Source organism: Triturus cristatus, chromosome 2_1 (assembly GCF_964204655.1).
Source record: "Triturus cristatus chromosome 2_1, aTriCri1.1, whole genome shotgun sequence".
Lineage (NCBI taxonomy): Eukaryota > Metazoa > Chordata > Amphibia > Caudata > Salamandridae > Triturus > Triturus cristatus.
The window spans coordinates 346,730,748-346,750,736 of NC_140581.1; the positions used below are offsets into that span (position 1 = coordinate 346,730,748).

Here is a 19,989-nt window from a genome sequence, read left to right on the forward strand (position 1 = left end):
AGTGGGCAATTCCAGAAAGAAACATGTTAATTTCAAGCAATACCAACACTTTTTTAGTCAAGAAAACAACTCAATAAAATTTCCTAACCACTTTTAAAAAACATGATGGAAGTTCCCCTAAGGCGCCACCCGGGTTACTTACAACCACCTGCTATGCTTTCCCAAGAATGAAGAGTCGGTCAGACAGTAGAGAATACAAACATACATTTATTAACAATGCTCTGCAGAGGAGTCCAATCTGTCCTGCTCCCTAAGATGTCTGCCGAGGGACTGGCCCCCCAACAGTCTACAGTAAGTAATCATTCCTCCCGAGAAGCCCCCAACCACGCCCACTATGGAAAGCTACCGGCCTGGGCCGAACAGGAACAAAGATGCACAGCAGGATGAGCTACCACCTGCCAGATGCGTACATGTTATCTACGACTCAAGGCTACGGTGCTGAGTCTCAGCGTCTCCTAACGTGGGAGCAGAAACTACACATTCGGATAGATATGCGAGGGCAAAATGGCCTATTCATTAGTGAGTCAAGAAACAGCCTCGAACAGAAGAGAAAATAATAACGAAGTACAGTGTTCTGCTGAGGAAAGCAATACTGAATAATGAGGCCTAGCTCGGGCACAGCCTAAGCAGTCTAATAGGGATTACGAAATACAAAACAGAGTCACACTTGCTAACTGAATCTTTGCACTTTACGGGGATACCTCAGTGGGTTGCACAACGTGAATAAAATGGCGTACATTTAGCCACACACTGCTAACCTAATATAGCATGAAACGAGTGCGTTGCAGGGATGGGATTTTCAAACCTAACAAACAGACGAAAAGTTAATGAGTGCAAATGACCCAAAATTATTAAAATCATATAAGGGGAACTAGAAATATGACTTTTTCAACTTTTGAGACAAAAACACCTTGAAAAGTAAAGCTCCATTGAAAAACAGCAGTTTATAGTTAACTCAGACATAGACGCGATTCAGGCTAACTGTATAGAAGCAGAGGATGGATACACCAGATTTTTCACCTTTCCTGGTCCAAGGTATTACCTTCAGATGAATATGCCTCTTCACTCCGCATACCATTATCCCGCATGCTGTCACAACCCAGTCATAACAACAACCGCGTTGTGACAACGCATACCAAGTCAATTCGTTACAACAACTTGCAGAGGGGGGCGCTGGATGTTGGAATAGTAAAATGTACTATTCCAACTCCAGTCTGTGTAGACTGTAGGGAAGGTGTTGGATTTTAAATCCAACACCTTCTTCCCCCTCCACAAGTCGTTGTAACGACTTGCGGAGTAATGGTATGCGTTGTCACAACGCGGTCGTTGTTACGACCGCGTTGTGACAGCATGCGGGGTCACGGATGCGGGGTGAAGGTAGTTTACCCCTTCAGACTTAGGGCCTGATTTAGAGTTTGGCAGCTTTGGTACTTGTCACATACGAGATAGAGAGCACTCTCCACCAAATTCTTGGTCCACCTGCCTCATTTAATGATGGGCAGATGCTAGCCTTTCCTTCAATGGAGCATTAATGGAGCCCCGGTTCGTTCTGTAGAAAGAAAGCTTCCAGAAACAAACTCCAGTTTCCTGCAGTGTTCTAAACTCCTCTTTGTATCTAGAAAGGAACCTCCGGTGGTCATCCCAATATTTGACGGATGGAGTGCCTTTGGAATGGCAGCGGTAATGTCACCCGCTATCCTGACAGGCACTACTTTGGCAGTCAAGGTCTAAATCAGGGATGTAGATGCTTTTTTGGTTTACAAAATACTCCAGTGGAGCAAGGCTGGAAGCTCTAGCCAGGCACAGGTCCACGCAACCTCATACTTTTGCCACAAGGTTCCTCTGAACCCATTTTCAGTGTAGCAAATACTCCAAGAGGGATGAACATGGTTTTCTTGCCCGCCTTGGGTATGACCTCAGCACCTTCTGCAATATGAATAAATTCCATCTTGGTCCAACTGCAGGGTCCAATCCTGTATGGTAAGCTTTACCCTCTTAGAGTGAGGATTCCTCTGATTTTTGTGTCCCCAGAGCAGGCAAACAGGATCCAACCACTTGACGCTTGGAGCAAAACTGAGGTGAAGGACATGTCTAACTGCATGCAAAACTCAAATCATACATATAAAATAAAGGGCAGAGCGAGTGGGCTCATCCAACATGAGCCAGGCGCTCTCAAGTACAAGGAAATGTAATGGGCATGTTGGTGCTGCAATATATGCAGTCAATCGTTTGGGCAAGCGAGTTCATTCTGGCAGTTGTTTTGTACAATGCAATAGGGCTATTCCTTGCTAAGTTGCCAATTGCTGACAACACCTTTAACTACATGGGCCCATACGCCAGACTAATGACCTCTGGCAGCCAGAGTCATCAACTCCAGCGAAGGAAGTGCACTATCCTCTGGAGGTATGATGAGTAGTAGAACTGGTTTTAGGTAAACTCTGGCTCAGCCAAAAAAAACTACATTTTTATAAGGTTACTTATCCTTTAAAGTTATCAAACATCTAATTCCACCATTATTTCCAGTTTTGAAACTAAGTAGAAAATAACTGAGTTCTTTTTTTAGGATTTTCCCAATCAGGGATGTGAAATGAATATTTTAATCACACAAGGTCTGTCTCTGGAATATCTAGCCTATCCAATATAGTGAAACAGCTTTGAGACCTTAAGTCACTGCGAGAGTACCTGTTTCAAGTATCTAGTCACATATTGTCATGTTTTAATACCAGCCAAATATCGGGTCCAGAGCAAGGAGAAAAGTCAGGGGTGCCCATGCAGGAAAGGCAGATTTTCCACAAACACTAGCTATTTTTTAAAACATGGGTGTTGGGGAGGATAACAGAACGGCAGGCATTTTTTCTATTTTTTAAAAGGAGGGTGGGATGGCTAAAGGGTGGTGGGTTTGTATGGCATGACATCAGGTGCATACAGTAGCGGTCCGTGGAGGGAGTTCCGTGGGGCGGTGAGGCGGGGCGGGGGAATGTAAACACCGGAATATGGATGAACAGAGGTAAGTACACATTTAAATAAATAAAACGAATTCCTTTGCGTGCGCTGCATCGCAAAATGCGATGCACCGCGCGCAACGAAATTCGTTTTATTTATTTAAATGTGTACTTACCTCCGTTCATCCATATTCCGGTGTTCACATTCCCCTACCCTGCCCCTCCCCCGCCCCGCCTCACCGCCCCACGGAACTCTCTCCACTGACCGCTACTGGGTGCATACCATATCTACGGTTCAGTTAGGAGGTGGGGCTGTATGAGGTGAATCCATGTTGTCTATTCTTTCCCCGTGACTCATACTATACCACTGTGCAGCTGATCCCTGGGGTCCAAGGGATCGGCTGCAGAGGGAAGAGTATATACACAAAATAAACACTATAGTTAGTTAGCTATTAAAAATCAGCAGATTTTGAGCTCAGTGTTATGGGTAATGCAATAGACAACTCAAGTTTCACCAATGTTAACTATTTGATATCTGTTGGAGCCCCACAGAAGACAACAACTCTTATAGTGACAGATTAATATCTGCTAAATTCCTTTGAATTTCTGTTGTATTGTAATCTTCCAGAGCTAATCCAACCATAACTTGTAAATACATGTATATAATTTGTTTGTCACCTCCCTTCGTGTTGTTTATTCTCTTTGCGAGGTCACTCCAACCTAGGGTTTTACATAGATATATTGTAATGGACCACACTCATCAGGATTTGTTTGGTGATTTTTTGGGGATTTCTATACATAGCAATGTAGTTTCCATTGTGTGTTCATCCCAATAAGATATGACATTCTTTCTAGCTCTCACATGTAAGGAACAAACTATGAAAAAATTAATAATGAAAAAAAAACAGTTTGTTTGACCACAGTAAATGAGATATATGTTTGTCATTTGCGTTTTTAAGGTAAGCCTCATTCAGTACGGAACTTACCCAAGAGTGATATTCAATATGAACACTTACCAAAACAAAAAAGATATGATTGAAGCAGTGTCGAGGACAACACAAATTGGCGGAGAATACACAAATACCTTTAAGGCAATTGATTATACAAGGTAAGACATTTCACTGATTATTGTCATTTTGATAAATGTGTTCCTGGGTAAGAGATGGCATTGTAGTCTGATTAGTTTCAATTAGCCAAAAACGGGATGACTTACAAAACACAATGACAAAACGCTATAGAAGTCCTCTTTATGTTCATTAAATGGAAAATCAAGACACACTAATATAACATTTTTAACATCTGGTGAAGAATATGTTACTTCAAAATACATATAAGATACATATTTCTACAAGAGGGGAATTGCAAAACATAAAAGGCCTCATTTATGAGGCCCTATCGGCACTTTGCGCACCAGGAACGTCACTTGTTTGATGTTCCGGTGGTGCAATGTGACACTTTACGTGGCTTTTCATGGCCTTATAAATATGTGTCCCTTTCACGCAGAAAACTGCGTAAAAGGGGCGTTCCATGGGTGTTGTTGTGGGTGTTCCCAAGCAACACCCATGGAACCTGTCACATTCACAGATTTACGAGGCAAAGTAAACCTGGGAATGCGTCAGAACCTAACGCCATCCCAGGGGTGGCATTAGGGAGGCGCAACAAAGAGAAATGAAAACATTTCTCCGCAGCACACATAGAAAAAGGAAACCACCTGAATGGATAGATTTTGTGCAGGAAGGGTTCCTTCCTGCACAAAATCAATCATCCCTGCAACGCAGGCACCCTTGCACATGGTGCAAAGGTGCCAGTGTTGGTGCACGGTAGCCCATTGTGCGCCGGCGCTGGGGAAAAGGACAAGAATGAGCTGTATCATATAGATACAGCCCATTCCTCCCCTTTCCTTTTGGCGTAGGGGAGCGCAGTGAGGAGGCCTGCGTCGCTGCCCTACGGAAAAAGCCCATAAAAAAGACCCAAAGGGTATGAGTGCTACGAGCAGTGCTTGTGAAGGTGAACAGATAGATAAAACTGGGAATGACAGTAAACACAAATCGGCTGTTTAGAAATAATGCACACTAGGCAAACAGCTAATTTTTAAAGTTTTGCTCACTGATAATCTCTACAATACAGGCATATATCAATAAGGGTGTGGATGTTTCGACTTGTGGGAAATCATTCAAAGAGTCGGGAATTCATCAGGACAAAAGAAGTTGGATACAAAATCTGGGGACAAACAAGCAAATTTAGCAAATTGCAAGAGGGGCCTATAGGTAGACAAAACTGTCTCACGATGCCCAAGATACATATTTGTGTTAGGGTCAAGAGACCTCCACAACACTTCTGCACTCACACTGCTAGCTGCAGAATAATTATGCCTATGTGAATTCCGCTCAATGCTATGTCTACAGTAATTCTTTGTTCTCAACCAATTTATAGGTTTGAACATAAATAATTCAATGGCCTTAGTGTAGATTATATTAGCATGTCAGGGAATACGCAAAAATATGTTACTATCACTATACTACAAATGGTGCTGATCATAAAAAATCCCCACAATAATTAGTGGCAACATATGGATAAGTTGTGGTGTTACCGTGCAGGGCAGATGAAACATCCGATTTATAATGAGTCATCAGAAGCGGCCTGTGCAGGTAAGCACGGTGGTGTGGCATGGGGGGGAGTCAATTGATGACGATGAGGGAAAATAGCATAAAGTATTAGAAAACCACTTACCTTGTGCACGCAAGGTAAGCGTTTTTTTATGTTATTTTCCCTTGTCGTCCTCTTTCGACTCCCCCCGCCCCACCGCGCTTACCTACACCAGCCACTTCTACGGGTCATGTTGAGTAGTAACCTAAGCTAAGTTGTGAGATATTTTAGACAGCACGAAACCGGAAGTCACCAGTAGCAGCGCTGAGGGAGGAGCTACAAGATTAGCCACGCCACACTACAAAAACGAGGCCACTGCGCGATACCCGTAAGGACCGAACTCTCTGCTCTACCAAAAGCCATTAGACTAGACAAAAAGCTAAGTTGCGAGATATTTTAGACAATTTTAAACAGTTTTAAACTGCACCGTCGTCATAGTTTTTATCAGTTCAGAACTGCACTGTTTTCCACACTTGAAAGCACTGTTTCTTAATTGCATTGCTAAATCGTATTGTTGAAATTGAATTGAATTTGAGGGCTGAAAGTAAAATTGAATCATATTTAAGGGCGGAAGTGTACCTACCAACATCAGGAGGGCGGGGGGCACGGAAATGGCCACATAGCTTCAGCAGGAAACAGGAAGTCACCGGTAGCAGCGCTGAGGGAGGAGCCACAAGATTAGCCATGCCACACTAAAAAAACGGGGCCGCTGCGCAGCTGCTGGCACGCCGAAGGAGCGCCTAAGGCAAGCCCGTCTGCGCCCGTCCGCGCCAGAATGGGCCCAGGGGCCAGAAACTCTAGTCCTGTAATGTCAAACAAAATTCCACTCCTCACATACTCAAGAGATAGGCTTTTAGACCTGGCAGATGAAACAAAACAAAGCATGCGCTGTATAAAAGCATCTCCTATTGAGCAGGAAGGCCCATTCTCATGTTGTCATTGCAAATAGGTCAGTCAAGATAATTATGCCCAACACCTAGAGAAAGATGGTAACCCCAACCCCAATATCCTGCCTCTGAGCTGCATCTATTCCCACTCGAGATCACTTCCCAAACACAGCATTGAGATCTGGGAAACCTTAGATGACTTAAGCACAGACCTGGCTTTTGTCACCGAAACATGGCTAGATGACAACAACACTCCATATATTGTCTCTGCCCTACCACTCGGTTACAAAAAGACAGAAAGGGAAAGAAGGGAGGGCACAGCCATCCTATTCAAAGAGCACCTCACCTGCATCCCCATGACAGTCACCCAAACAGGCATACATGAGATCCTAGTGTTTTCAGTGTCCAAGGGAGAATACAAATTATTTGGAGGGGCTGGTATCTACAACCCCCAAGGCTACCACCCCAGCTTTAGCTCTATCTTGCTATCACAACTTTTCCCACTCTGCCTTAAACAGAACCAGTTCCTAGTTATAGGTGACTTTAACATCCACTATGAAAACCTCACCAACCCGGGGGTTAAACACCTGGAAAATGACATGGCAATAATGCAATTAACCCAGTGGATCACCGAACCAACCCACGCGGCTGGACATACGCTAGACTTGTTGTTCTCCAATATAAAAACTATTAATGTCTATGACATTAAACCACTGCCATGGACTGACCACTCCCTAATCTCTTTCTCCTTCAGCCTACCAGATAAATCATCCAAGGCTGAAACAGTGAAAAGAGCCTGGAATAAAATCACCCTGGAGTCGTTCTCCTCACACTTCTCCCACTACGGCCCCGTAACAGCTCATTCCAATTCTGCTCATACAATAGCTGAACATCTACATCAAGAGATTGAGAAAACACTTGATCAGTGTGCCCCCAAACTCAATAGTAAAGCCACCAACAAAACTCGATCTGAAAAATGGTATTCATTAGAACTAAAACTAATGAAAAGAAAGTGTCGAACCCAGGAGCATAAATGGAGACTGTCAAAAGACAGCAAAGACAGACAAAACTACCTAATCGAACTTAGAAGATATCACTGTGCCCTAAAAAATGCTAAAACAAATTACTACACAAAAAGGATTGAAGATAATGGTAGCTCATCCAAAGAACTCTACAAAGTAATTCGATAACTCTGCAAGCCCACTAGTCTGTCTCAAACTATGGCACCCACGGCTTTTCTTGATAGATAAAGTGACCAAAATCTACACATGCTTTAATAATCTCCCCAAGGGGGATGATATTGACTGGGAAAATATGGCACCCCATCCCTTAGCTCAGGTCCATCTGACCACGTCGAGAGATGCCAAACACCAGGAGCATCACAGGGGCGAAGAAAGACAAGGGGAAGAAACAGACAACGACCTAAGCCTGGTCATAAATGTATCAGATTATCACCTCAGTTCACTGGAATTGAAAACATTACAAAAAGGCACTTCATGTGTTTACACCACCAATACCAACCACCTAGAATTAGAAGTGAGTTTGTTCAAATTCATGCGAAAATTACGCCTTCGGCATTTTTTCGGGAATCTACTTCCGCAACAACAAACAACGGAACCGGATATACTACGGGGGTTATCTCCCTCAAGCACATACATGGCACCTACCAGTCATAAAACGCTGGATACATTTGAAAACTTGATAAAGCAAGATTTAACTAAATTGAACCTTAAAAAAAACCCAGAAGTAATCTTACACAAAAGGAATTTGGCATCATTAAAAAATAGCAAATAACCCCAACATAACTTGTCAGAAAGCTGATAAGAGAGGCGCCTTAGTCATTTTAAGCACCACACACTACGAGGAAGAGGTTAATAAACACGTTTCGGATGAATCCACTTACATCAAACTGGAAACAAACCCTATGGAATACTTTTCTGTTACACAAAAAACTTGATTAACTGAGCCTACGAAAACGGAGTGATTAATGACAGAACTAAAAGGTTTTTAATACAGGAACACCCTAGGAGCCTAACCATTTACATGGTACCTAAAATACACAAAGACCCCTTCCGCCCGCCATTCAGACCAATTGTATCTACTAGAGGCAGAATACACAAACCAATAGGACAATTTTTAGATCGTTATCTACAACCCAGCATTATAAAAATGCAAACATTTGTCAAAGATACCACCGACTTCCTGAACAAATTGCAAAAAACCACAATTAATACGGATGAAACTGTTCTCGTGTACCATAGACATAAAATCATTGCATACCTCAATGCCACATAGAAGCAGTAGAACACACTCTTCTACAAATGGATATAAATTCAGACATGCAAATATTTCTCATGGAATTGTTACAATTAACCCTTTTTCAAAGCTACTTCAGATGGAAAGATCAGTGGTTCCTACAAATGACAGGAACTTCCATGGGCAATTACGCCGTGCCGGCGTATGCCAATTTGTTCATGGAAAAATTTGAACAGGAAAACATTTAACTAAACACCCATGGGTTGAGTATTGCAAGTTGTTCCTTCGCTATATCGATGACATGTTCATAGTATGGAAGGGTCCAGAAAACACTCTAGTGGAAGCATTAAATAAACTCAATGACATAAATGACATCCACAGAAAACCCACGGATCGCAACAACACCTTACACTATGAGAGTTTCCATCAAGAAACTTTGAAACAACACTTAGCCTATTCCCAAATGCTGAGGGTAAGACGGATAGTATCTAACCCATAAATTGCCACCACGTGGCTAGATGAAATGACTGAACGCTTCACACAGAGAAGCTATCCAAAGTTCGTACTTGATCAAGCCAAACAGAGATGCCATTCCAAAAGCAGAATAGATCTTTTACAGAAGTCACCCAGCAAAACAACCATTGTTTAGTGATGGTGTCTAAACACTCTACAGCAAGCAAAAGATTTAAAGGGATTATAAAACACCATTGGCGATATTGAACCTAGAACCAGATTTAAATCAATTGTTTTCAGAATTTCCTATTTTTGCGTATACCAGAAATAAGAACATGGGAGAAATGTTACACACAATAATAGGTGACAAAGATACACATCAGGAAAATCATAGAGGAACAATGGCATGTCACAACTGTAACAACTGTCATAATATAATACCAGGTGCAACCATCACACATCCCAGAAAAGGCAACAACATCAAACTCCAAGTCACAGCTACATGTGACACAATGAACTCGATTTACTTATTAAAATGTCCCTGCGGACAAGTGTATGTGGGTAAAACCGAACGTAAAATCAAAGTCAGAATAAATTAACACAAATCAAACATCCACACGAAAAACATGAAATCAGTTGTGGCCAACCATTTCCACGAGAATCACCACAATATCAGTCAACTAAAATTCTTAATCCTAGAAGTGGTAGCCAGAAGGGAGGGTCAAGACAACAGAAAATACCTTCTACAGCGAGAAAACCATTGGATAAAAACATTGGACTCCATGAAACCATATGGAATGAATGACCGCATAGAATTTTCATGCTATTTATGAACCCTTTTTTAACAACATGTGAGACTGTTAAAAATGATGTTTCTATGTTATCATTAACATTTATTAATTTTTTCTGTGCGCTTACCAGGTACTAATAGTACACAATGTAATTATCAGGGTCTTCTTTGTTCCTATCATGCACACCTAATATTTGTTTGTTTAGAATTATTTATTTTTCTACCACACATCCAAGCAGAGTTTAACGAAAAATACACTTACGGGATATATATTGATCTATGCACCACATCAGTAGTCACATTTGAACGACCATTTAAAGATGGCCATCAACAATACAGACATGGATAGTCCCTTGTCAATTACTAATATCGCCAACAACATAGACAAGGATAGTCCGTTGTTGATTACCAATACACCAGTTTGAAATACTAGCACCTAGATGCGAATGATACACTCGTCGTATTGAGACAGAATACCACGACTGGACCGTAGGTTTCCTAACAAAATACTTTGTTGACAGGCACGTTTTTAATTCACCTTTTAATTCACCCCCGCGCTTTTAATTTACCGCCGAGCATTTAATAGCACACTATCATTTAATCGGCACGACGATGCATCCTTTCTTTTTGAGCGCACTCGACTAAATCACCGAATGAGCACGTTTTTAACATTTCAGATTAGGGAAGCATGACTAAACATCCGAGATACCACATTTTATGTAATCGCCGCATGTTTAAAATTACCGAGTACAGCACAATAAATATTCATATGCTACTAATACTATTGATGGTACATCAGTTACACCTCACCCCAAACTAATACATGGCCACTCTGAGAAGAAGCGAGTAGCTTGACAATTTAATAACCAGCACGCTTTTGATAAGCACACGGTCACCAGTTTTGTTGTTTATTTTACGACATCAGTAAGAATTAATGATTGAGAAGCTTTCCGTTTTTGAACATCGCATTTAGCAAGGCATTAGCATTTGATTGTAATAAGCGTGATTGCATGCATCTAAATGCATCATATGAACATAGGTTTTTGTCCCTCATGACATTATATGTTTGTTATAGGATTGGTCCCTGATGAAGGGTGAGAGCCCCGAAATGCATTGGATATCCCGGTCCAGTCATTATGATTTAAGGTTCGCCATTCAAATGGAATGAAGTGAAACCATATGAATAACCACAAGGAGTAAAAATAAAATACAAGGATTGAACTATCGTTTCTACTGATTATCGTTTATTTACAACCTGGAATCCTAGTTAATAGGAAGCGAGTTGTGCCCAGGGGGACACACCCTACCCAGGAGGTGCAGTAATCATATAACCCCATTCCTTAGCTCAGGTCCATCTGACCACACTGACCCCCTTTTCAGAAGAACAGGTAGCCAAAGTTATGACTGAGGTCAAGGCAGGATCGTCACTAGATCCCTGCCCACATTTCAACTTTTCCTGACTAGTTCTATGCTCCCATGTCACCAAAGTTTTAATCAATCCCTAGAGCTAGCCTCCTTCCCAGACATATGGAAGGAAACAGTGGTCTTTCCTCTACTAAAATAATCAGGCCTTGAAATTTATGACCCAGCAAACTACCGACCAATCTCCAAACTACTGTACTTGTCCAAAGTTCTGGAGCAATTGGTCAATAGACAATTAACCACTTTCCTGGATACCAATAACCTATTGGACACATCGCAGACCGGCTTTAGGGCCAATAACAGCACCGAAGCCACCTTACTTGCTGTATCTGATAATATCAGATCCCTAGTCGATCAAGGCAGAGCCGTAGCATTAATCCTTTTGGACCTTACTGCGGCCTTCGATACCATATCTCAAAATAATCTACTACGAATCCTCCGCGAGAAAGGATTATGCTCAAAATTATTATGCTCAAAAGCTTTGTCATCGTTTGCATCCTTCCTGAAAAATCGAACCCAAAAAATCCAAATTAGAACTTGTCTCTCCTCCCCAGAAAACATTAAATATGGAGTTCCACAGGGAGCCTCTCTAAGCCCCACCCTTTTCAATGCATATGTCTCCTCCCTGGCAGACATTAGCAGGAAATGGGGCTTTGATATCTGTTCATACGCTGATGACACACAATTAATGATCCACCTGATTGACAGTTTGACCAATACTGTCAGTAAGAGCAACCTAATCAACTGCCTTACTGAAATTGCATATGCAAAAGAAACAATTGATGGACGGAAAGCTGGACTATGCAAACATTCACCCCCAGTCACAAGGATCTGGGTTAAATCCATCATTCTTTTGCTCACCACACCACCCCAGTTTGGACCCAGCCATATGCAAATCAGTCTTGACCCTGTTCCTTGTGGGAACAGTCCAGCCCGAAATGCCAAGCAAGGTCCTCCTTGTACCGGAAACAAGCATCCTGGGACCGGTTTCTGGGCATCCCCCGTCATCAGACAAGCTAGCTTGAATCCAGTGGTGCAGTGAGCACGGGACCCACGTCTGGGCATACCCTTCCAACTTAGGGCGACATATGCAAAAGAAACAATTGATGGACGGAATGCTGGACAATGCAAACCTTCACCCCAGTCACAAGGATCTGGGTTAAATCCATCCTTCTTTTGCTCACCACACCACCCCAGTTTGGACCGAGCCATATGCAAATCAGTCTTGAGCCTTTTCCTTGTGGGAACAGTCCAGCCCGAACTGCCAAGCCATGTCCTCCCTGGACCAGAAACAAGCATCCTTGGACCGGTTTCTGGGCATCTGCATTCCGTCCATCAATTATGTGTCTTTTGCTTACTGAAATTGCAGGCTGGATGACTGAGCACTGCCTAAAACTAAGTGCTGGAAAGTCTGAGATTTTGCTCTTTGGGGGTGCACACACAATTTGGGACAGCAGCCGGAGGCCCCAAGTGCTAGGCACCGCCCCAGAACCCAAGCGTGCTGCAAAGAATTTGGGCATCATTTTCGATGATGCCCTATCCATGCACGATCAGGTACGCACATTTTGCGGAAAAGGTTTTGCTACACTGAAGCTTTTCAGAAGATTTTTTCCCTGGATCCCTCTGAATTGCAGGAAAACAGTGACACAGGCCCTTTTCCTGAGTAGGCTAGACTATGGAAATGCACTTTATGTTGGCATGGCTGAATACCTATTTTCTCGACTCCAGGTAGTCCAGAACGCTGTCGCTAAATTGATCTGCAATAAAAACAGATACAGCTCAGCATCTCACTGCATGAAGGAGCTACACTGTTTGCCGGTGCGCCAAAGAGCCAAATATAAGCTCCTCTGCTACGCACAAAGAACCCTACATAAGAAAGGCCCACACATTCTGCGAGACAAAATGGAATTCCACGTCCCATCAGGCAACCTGAGATCACGTCACCAGGCCCTTGCAATGGTCAAACGCACTGCCAAAGTCAGGATGGGCGTTCGTTCCTTCTCTAAGGCAGCAGTGGTCCTTTGGGACAACCTCCCACTCAATCTATGCCTGACAGATGACCATCTGCTTTTCAGAAAGAACCAAAAAACGTTATTGTTCCCCAGATACTGACCCTACCAAACATTAATCTTAAAATAACCTGCATCCTTCCTCACTGCACTGCTTTCGGTCCCAGCGCCGTGATGTCCCTTGGGATGAATGTTGCACTCTATAAATACTTAATACTACAAAATACTTAAAAATACAAAATACAACCTATGGGCATAAATTCATTGTACAATAGGTATGAATAAATAGTTTGTTAAATGTCCTTCTTTCTTTTTGGTAGATTTTGTTAAAAACCAAACCAGTTCTCAAAGAAAAAAAAACTGAACTAAGCATTCTCTTTGTTAAACTAAGTGATCCCAAGGTGAGAGCATACTGGCAACAATTTAATGTAATCTTCTTGCAGGACACATGGAGTTTGATCTCTATCACATTGATTGAGTATATAAATTTCACTACCTTGGCACAATAAACTAATAGAAAGAGCAGACTTAATGGTGGTTTGGGGAATTCATGTTTCATCGAGACTAAGGGCCTCATGTAGGAAGCCAAATACCGGCCGGTAACGGCCGATTTTCGGTAATTATACCGTTACCGACCGGTATTTTGGCTTTTGAGATGTAAGGGGAGAATTTCATGATTCGGTATTTACCGAATCGGTAAAATTACTGAATCGGTAATATTACCGATTCGGTAAATACCGAATCATGAATGAGATGTAGGGGGAGTGTGTGGTGGGTGTGGGGATTCGTTATTTACCACCAACTAAAGGTTGGTGGTAAATGACGATTAGGTGAAAAAAAGCATTTTTGTGCACGTTTAAGTGTGCAATGTGGCAGACATACATGCCCTTAGGGCATGTATGTGCGCCACATGTGCACACATGGCCGAATCAGGGGTGCAACAGGGTGTCAATGTGACACCCTGCCACCCTTGCATGTGCTCCCCCATTACCGAATCGGTATTTACCGAATCGGTAATGAGGCATACCTTCCCATCAATGGGAAGGTATGCCTCATTACCGAATCGGTAAATACCGATTCGATAATTACCGAATTTTTCCGAATCGGTAATATTTACCGACTCATTACCTACATTGCATTTACCACTTCATAAATACCGAATCGGTATGATTCGGTATTTATGAAGTGGTAAATGCCAGCCCACCTACATAAGGCCCTAGATGTGAAAATAAATCATATAGGGCCTTATGTAGGTAGCCTAACATTTACCACTTCATAAATACCGAATTTTACCGATTCGGTATTTATGAAGTGGTAAATGCTATGTAGGTAATCAGTCGGTAAGAATTACCGATTGGAATTGGTCGGTAATTAAGAATCGGTATTTACCGATTCGGTAATGGTAACTGGCTTCCCATTGATTCCTATGGGCCAGGAGGCCCATAGGAATCAATGGGAAGCCAGTTACCATTACCGAATCGGTAAATACCGAATCGGTAATGGGGGGAGCACAATCAAGGGTGGCAGGGTGTCACAGTGACACCCTGTTGCACCCCTGATTCCTGCATGTGTGCACATGTGGCACGTATGTCTGCCACATTGCACACTTCTAAGGGCCAAATAATGCTTTTTCTAAGACATTCGTCATTTACCACCAACTTTTAGTTGGTGGTAAATAACGAATCCACACTACACCCACACACTCCCCTACATCTCATTTCAGGATTCGGTATTTACCGAATCGGTAAAATTACCGATTCGGTAAATTACCGAATCCTGAAATGTCCCCCCTACATACCAAAAACCTGAATACCGGTCGGTAACGGGATTTTTACCGAAAATCGGCCGTTACCGACCGGTATTAGGCTACCTACATATGGCCCATAGTCCTTAAGGAGCCCTGGGGCAGATTTAAAGTGGCGCAAGAGGCTTGTAAATCTGCCCCCCTATATTTTGGCTGCTCTGGTAGAAAACTAGTTGCTGAACCAGACAGAACCTCTCATAATTATAAACATTCTTATACATACTCGCCAACCGGCAAAGTGTATCATCATATCAACATTCCAAACAATAAATGTGGACGTCAGTGATAAACATTTTATGCACTCCAATTGCTCTTAATAGGCGATTTTAATAAGGACCTCTTCTAAAATGTACTTGAAGATGATATTGTGCCTTTACAAAATGAACAATGGAATATATCTCAGTAAATCTAGCTTGTTTTTAAAAGACGAGACCAGTTAGGAGAGAGGTTACTGGATATGTGCACCCAAGTCAACCTTCGAATAGTGAATGGAAGGACAGAAGAAGACCAACCACCATACATCCTTCCATGAAATCACAAGCCATGCTAGACCATGAGCCTCGCACATTTCAAATATTTTAAATCTTTTAAAATCGAATTTAACTTGACAGGGGCAAGTTTTAAGAGGCTGAAATGGAATGGAACATTAGCCAAAAGCATCGAGGAGAGTTGCCAACTGAACCCTGGCCACAACAGAAATGGGCCTGTCAACTCCGTAAAAAACCCTGGGGTCCTACCCTCGACCCATTGACAAAATTCATGTGTGCCAGGTAACCCCCCACTTTACAATATGGATCATGTTTGGAAATGACTATATCCTCTTGGACAATCTGCTAACACTTACAGATGATTGTTTGACCTACCAAAGCATGGCTTCCCAGCCCAAATCCATCTGGAATTGGGTTTAACCCACAAAATATTAGAAAGACCATGGGCTTTTATGAAAACGTGCTTCAAACTACGAGCTGGAAAGGGATACTCACTGGAACACGAACTATGGCTAGGGATCTCAAACCCAAGTTGCAATTCCCCAGCGCGTGCCTTTTTGGAGTTGACGCTGCAGAATCTGCAGAGAGTGGGCTTATGGTTGGCCTCGGTCACCCTCACAACCTTCAAAAGATTAGTTTATAAACAATCCGGCCAGAAATCGTAGCTGGAACATGAACAGAAAACTGGCAAACCATGCACATGCCTGGCAGATTTTAAACAACTAACCCAACGCTGCACATGCTCTTTGGCTGTGTGCAGTGGGGGGTTGGTCTCCAGGCCCAGTGGCCAACCCCCCAAAGGCAGCCAACCTGTAGGCTCCTGGGTGTGTAAGCAGTGGTGGCTCCTCCACATAGGAGGAGGAGCGTCACCCCAATACCATGAAGCATGAAAAAAAAAATGATAATACCCCAAATTGTGGACTCTTGTTGGAAAAAGAGGCAGGTGAGGTTCCGTTCTGGCCCAGTCACTGACACAGCTACTGACCAAGTCATGAGTGATGATAATAACAGAGGTCAAATGCAGTGACCTGCAGGGGTCTAAGTTATAGTGAGCTCAGGTAACTAGAACTGCTGAATTTCACAGGTTTTGGGCATGTGAAACATTCCAGTAACCTTTGTTTTTTGGAGTGAATTTCTAAGGTTTTTGTAAATTTAGTTCCTAACTATAACGTCGCTGTAACCTTTATTTTTTTCAGTGAAAATCTTATCTATATATTATATGGAACACAAAATCACTCAGATTACGGCACACAGCGGGGTTGCAGGATCTCATTTATTTCAAAGCAGCATGACACATTTCAGCAAGTGTGCAGGGCTCACATACAGATTAATATGCATGCTGCCTCTCTCTCATTGGGAGGAACATTCTGGCCACACTCTCCTTGGATGGAACAGTCTAGACGCTCAGGGAAGACTGCATGTCCCAGCATTCCCCTGCTCTCCATAGGAACGATGTTGTTTTCAATGTTATCTTAATTTCAGCCCTTTAAATCATTATATTATTTTGTCCTCCGGTGAGTATGGGCTGTAATAATTTATAATCCAGTCGTTTGCAGAGTATCACTCTACAGTTCGATCGTTGTTATTGCCCCATAAGTCACATTCAAAATAAACTGGGTTTCTTCCAACCCCTGCATCCAGCCTCATAATGCCACCTTGTGAACACAACTGAAGGCGCAGCTTAAGTAGCCTGCGTCTCACCATGGTGCCATGGTGCCATGGCCTGAAGGTATCGGCAGGTTTCCATTCCCCCCTGGCTGCGGCAGTTCTGAGGGTTTCAATCCCTTGAAAACGATGTCATTGATGCCTCTGAAAAACACGTAAGGATTGGTGCCCTGGCATGCCTGTGGCTGCACCCATACATCAAACACAAAATCACTCCTTCCAGGAGACACATTAGCGTGCACATCGAGGTTGCAGGACCTAATTTATTTCAAAAATGCGTGACGCTTTTTGGTGAGTGTGCCTTTTTCAAATGCAAATGACTCCTGGGTTTACATACAGGGTTAATATGCATGCTGCCTCACTCTTATTGGAGGGGGAACATCGAGCACAAGTACCAAATGCTACAATGGGGTACTTGGTTTCCTATAAAAAGAGAATTCCAGACTTTTTACTTGTGAAGGACTCGCATCCTTTGCAATTAATAATCCAGTTCCCATTTTTAGAAAGCTTTCTGTAGGCCAATGAAAACATTACAAAGATCTCGAGTGGCCTCATGAGTAGCTCTTTCTGTTGGTTTTCTTTACATGTTGGGGCTAGTTATCTTGCCTGTATGAATGTAGAAACAGAACTACGAATGCCAGAAACAAGGTATATAACCAGGTCTGGAGAAGCATCCATATTTACCTGCAAGGGAGAAGAGAGGAAGGTGGTGAAGAGATGCACACGGATTCACACAAAGCATTTTTAAAATGTCCTACAATATGGAACTAAAAAAAACGGGCAGGTTCCCTAGTAGCAGATTATTAAAATTATGGCAACTTATTTCAGCTGACAACCCAAAATCATACAAAATAATGTTTTCATATAATACCCATTTCCACTCCAGGATGCTGTGATGCAGCCCATAGGAAGGCTTACGAACCTGGATATTGCCTTAGGCTGCACTTAGTTACTGATTCACCCTTTTTTACATCATGTGGCTCTGCATTAATGGCACTAAAGCACACCAGGATGGTGTTCAAAACAATGTATGTACCTGATGTAATGGAAATTGAGAGGGCCATTGTTAATATCAGGGTTCGCTGCATTTTCATGTGACCCGACCCTCTCTCCAAAATTGAGACATTTATATAAATTGCAGAATAGTGGCAGGATACCGGAAAGACCTCAGAAAACCAGTATGCATGGGGTAAACCCAACATAAGCATGCAACATTCTCCAAGACGAATGGATAATGTATCACTTCAGCCATCTTTTTTCAGCAGACTAATGACATGAGCTGGATTAACTTCTGAAAACAGGCAACGTTTCGATCCCTTAAGTGGTTGACAGTCTCCCAACTCTGAGGGGAGAAATACCTGATATCCGACTTCGATGTCCTGATGCTGTCAATTCAGGCTGTTCTTTAAGTGACCTAGCTCAATTTCAATCGTATTTCTCTTTTTTTATGTCTAGTCATTCCTTTTAACTTGAAATTTGCTTTGATGTGATGACTCGGCTACTCAAGGTCTATCCTTTACTAGACATTAAAAAAAAAGTCAATGGCGGACCTCTCCACGGCACCTCACATGTAGTTCAAATAGCACAACACGGTGCAACATAACATAACATAATTACTGCAGAGCAGAAGAAAACTTGGCAAAATAAAAGGTGGAATGGTGCACCCATAAACAAATTGATCAATGAGTCTTTGGGCCCATCAGATAAATTCCTACTTTATTCAAATCAGTATTCAAAGGTTTAAAAACATCCAGCCAACGGATTTCACTCAAGCTTTCTTGGACTTCATCAGGGCTTATATTTGTATGTGGCTTTATGTGCCCTTGTAAGTATCGGAAAGCAGGTTGCGCCGCTGGTGCGTCATGCAATGTGACGTACCAGAAGCACAAGGGGCTTGTAAATAAGCCATAATGTATGAACTATATACTGTCACATGAGGACAGTCAAATACTAGTCATGTGGTTCATGTTTATCTATCTCTTGATAATCTATAAACAACATCTATCAGTGATCCCTGTGGTTGTCCTAAACAAATGGCATTAATTTGCCACCTTGCTTCTTTTGAAAGCCATGCTTCCCATGGATCTCCAGATATGAGTGGCCTCTCTGGTGTTATGGGCTCAATGAATAGCTCTGTTTCCATGTTGCTATGGTGGGAGGCCTGACCAGATGCCATATTAACTCCAAACCCCAAATTGCCAAGGTTACAATTCTTGCTTCTGGCATCTTCAGCTATTAAAGAAGATCTTGCCATGTATTTCTTTATTTTATCACAAACAGAAAGTCACTTCATTCATCCAGTCAAGCTGGACTACGCCAATTCCTGTCACCTGACCATTCCTAAGAAAATGGTTAGAAGGCTTCAATTGATCCCAAAGTGTCAGCTTGTGCTTATGTTAAAAGTGCTATTAAGGACAATGTTACTCCTTCTCGGTTTAGCTTCATTGGCTCCCAGTGGCCCAAAGATTCAAATCAAAAACCCTGGTTATCCAACACAGAATTCTCTACATTCGAGCTTCTTTTTTCCAGTCTACCATATTTCAAATTTAACCCCATCCTGTTATCTTTACTCTGGTTGCAAATTCCTCTTAAACGTTCCCATAGTCCGCACTTCCTCCTCTGGCAAA

The 19,989-nt window shown here is 42.4% G+C and overlaps 1 protein-coding gene across 1 annotated transcript in view; it reads left to right on the forward strand.

The window, feature by feature from the left end:
- ITGA2 (integrin subunit alpha 2) overlaps positions 1 to 19,989 on the forward strand; it is a 596,388-nt gene that overhangs the window by 285,347 nt on the left and 291,052 nt on the right. The window contains exon 7 of the mRNA XM_085631250.1: positions 3,902 to 4,050. Coding sequence (XP_085487376.1) covers positions 3,902 to 4,050 — 149 coding nt within the window. The remainder of the gene's footprint in view (positions 1 to 3,901; positions 4,051 to 19,989) is intronic.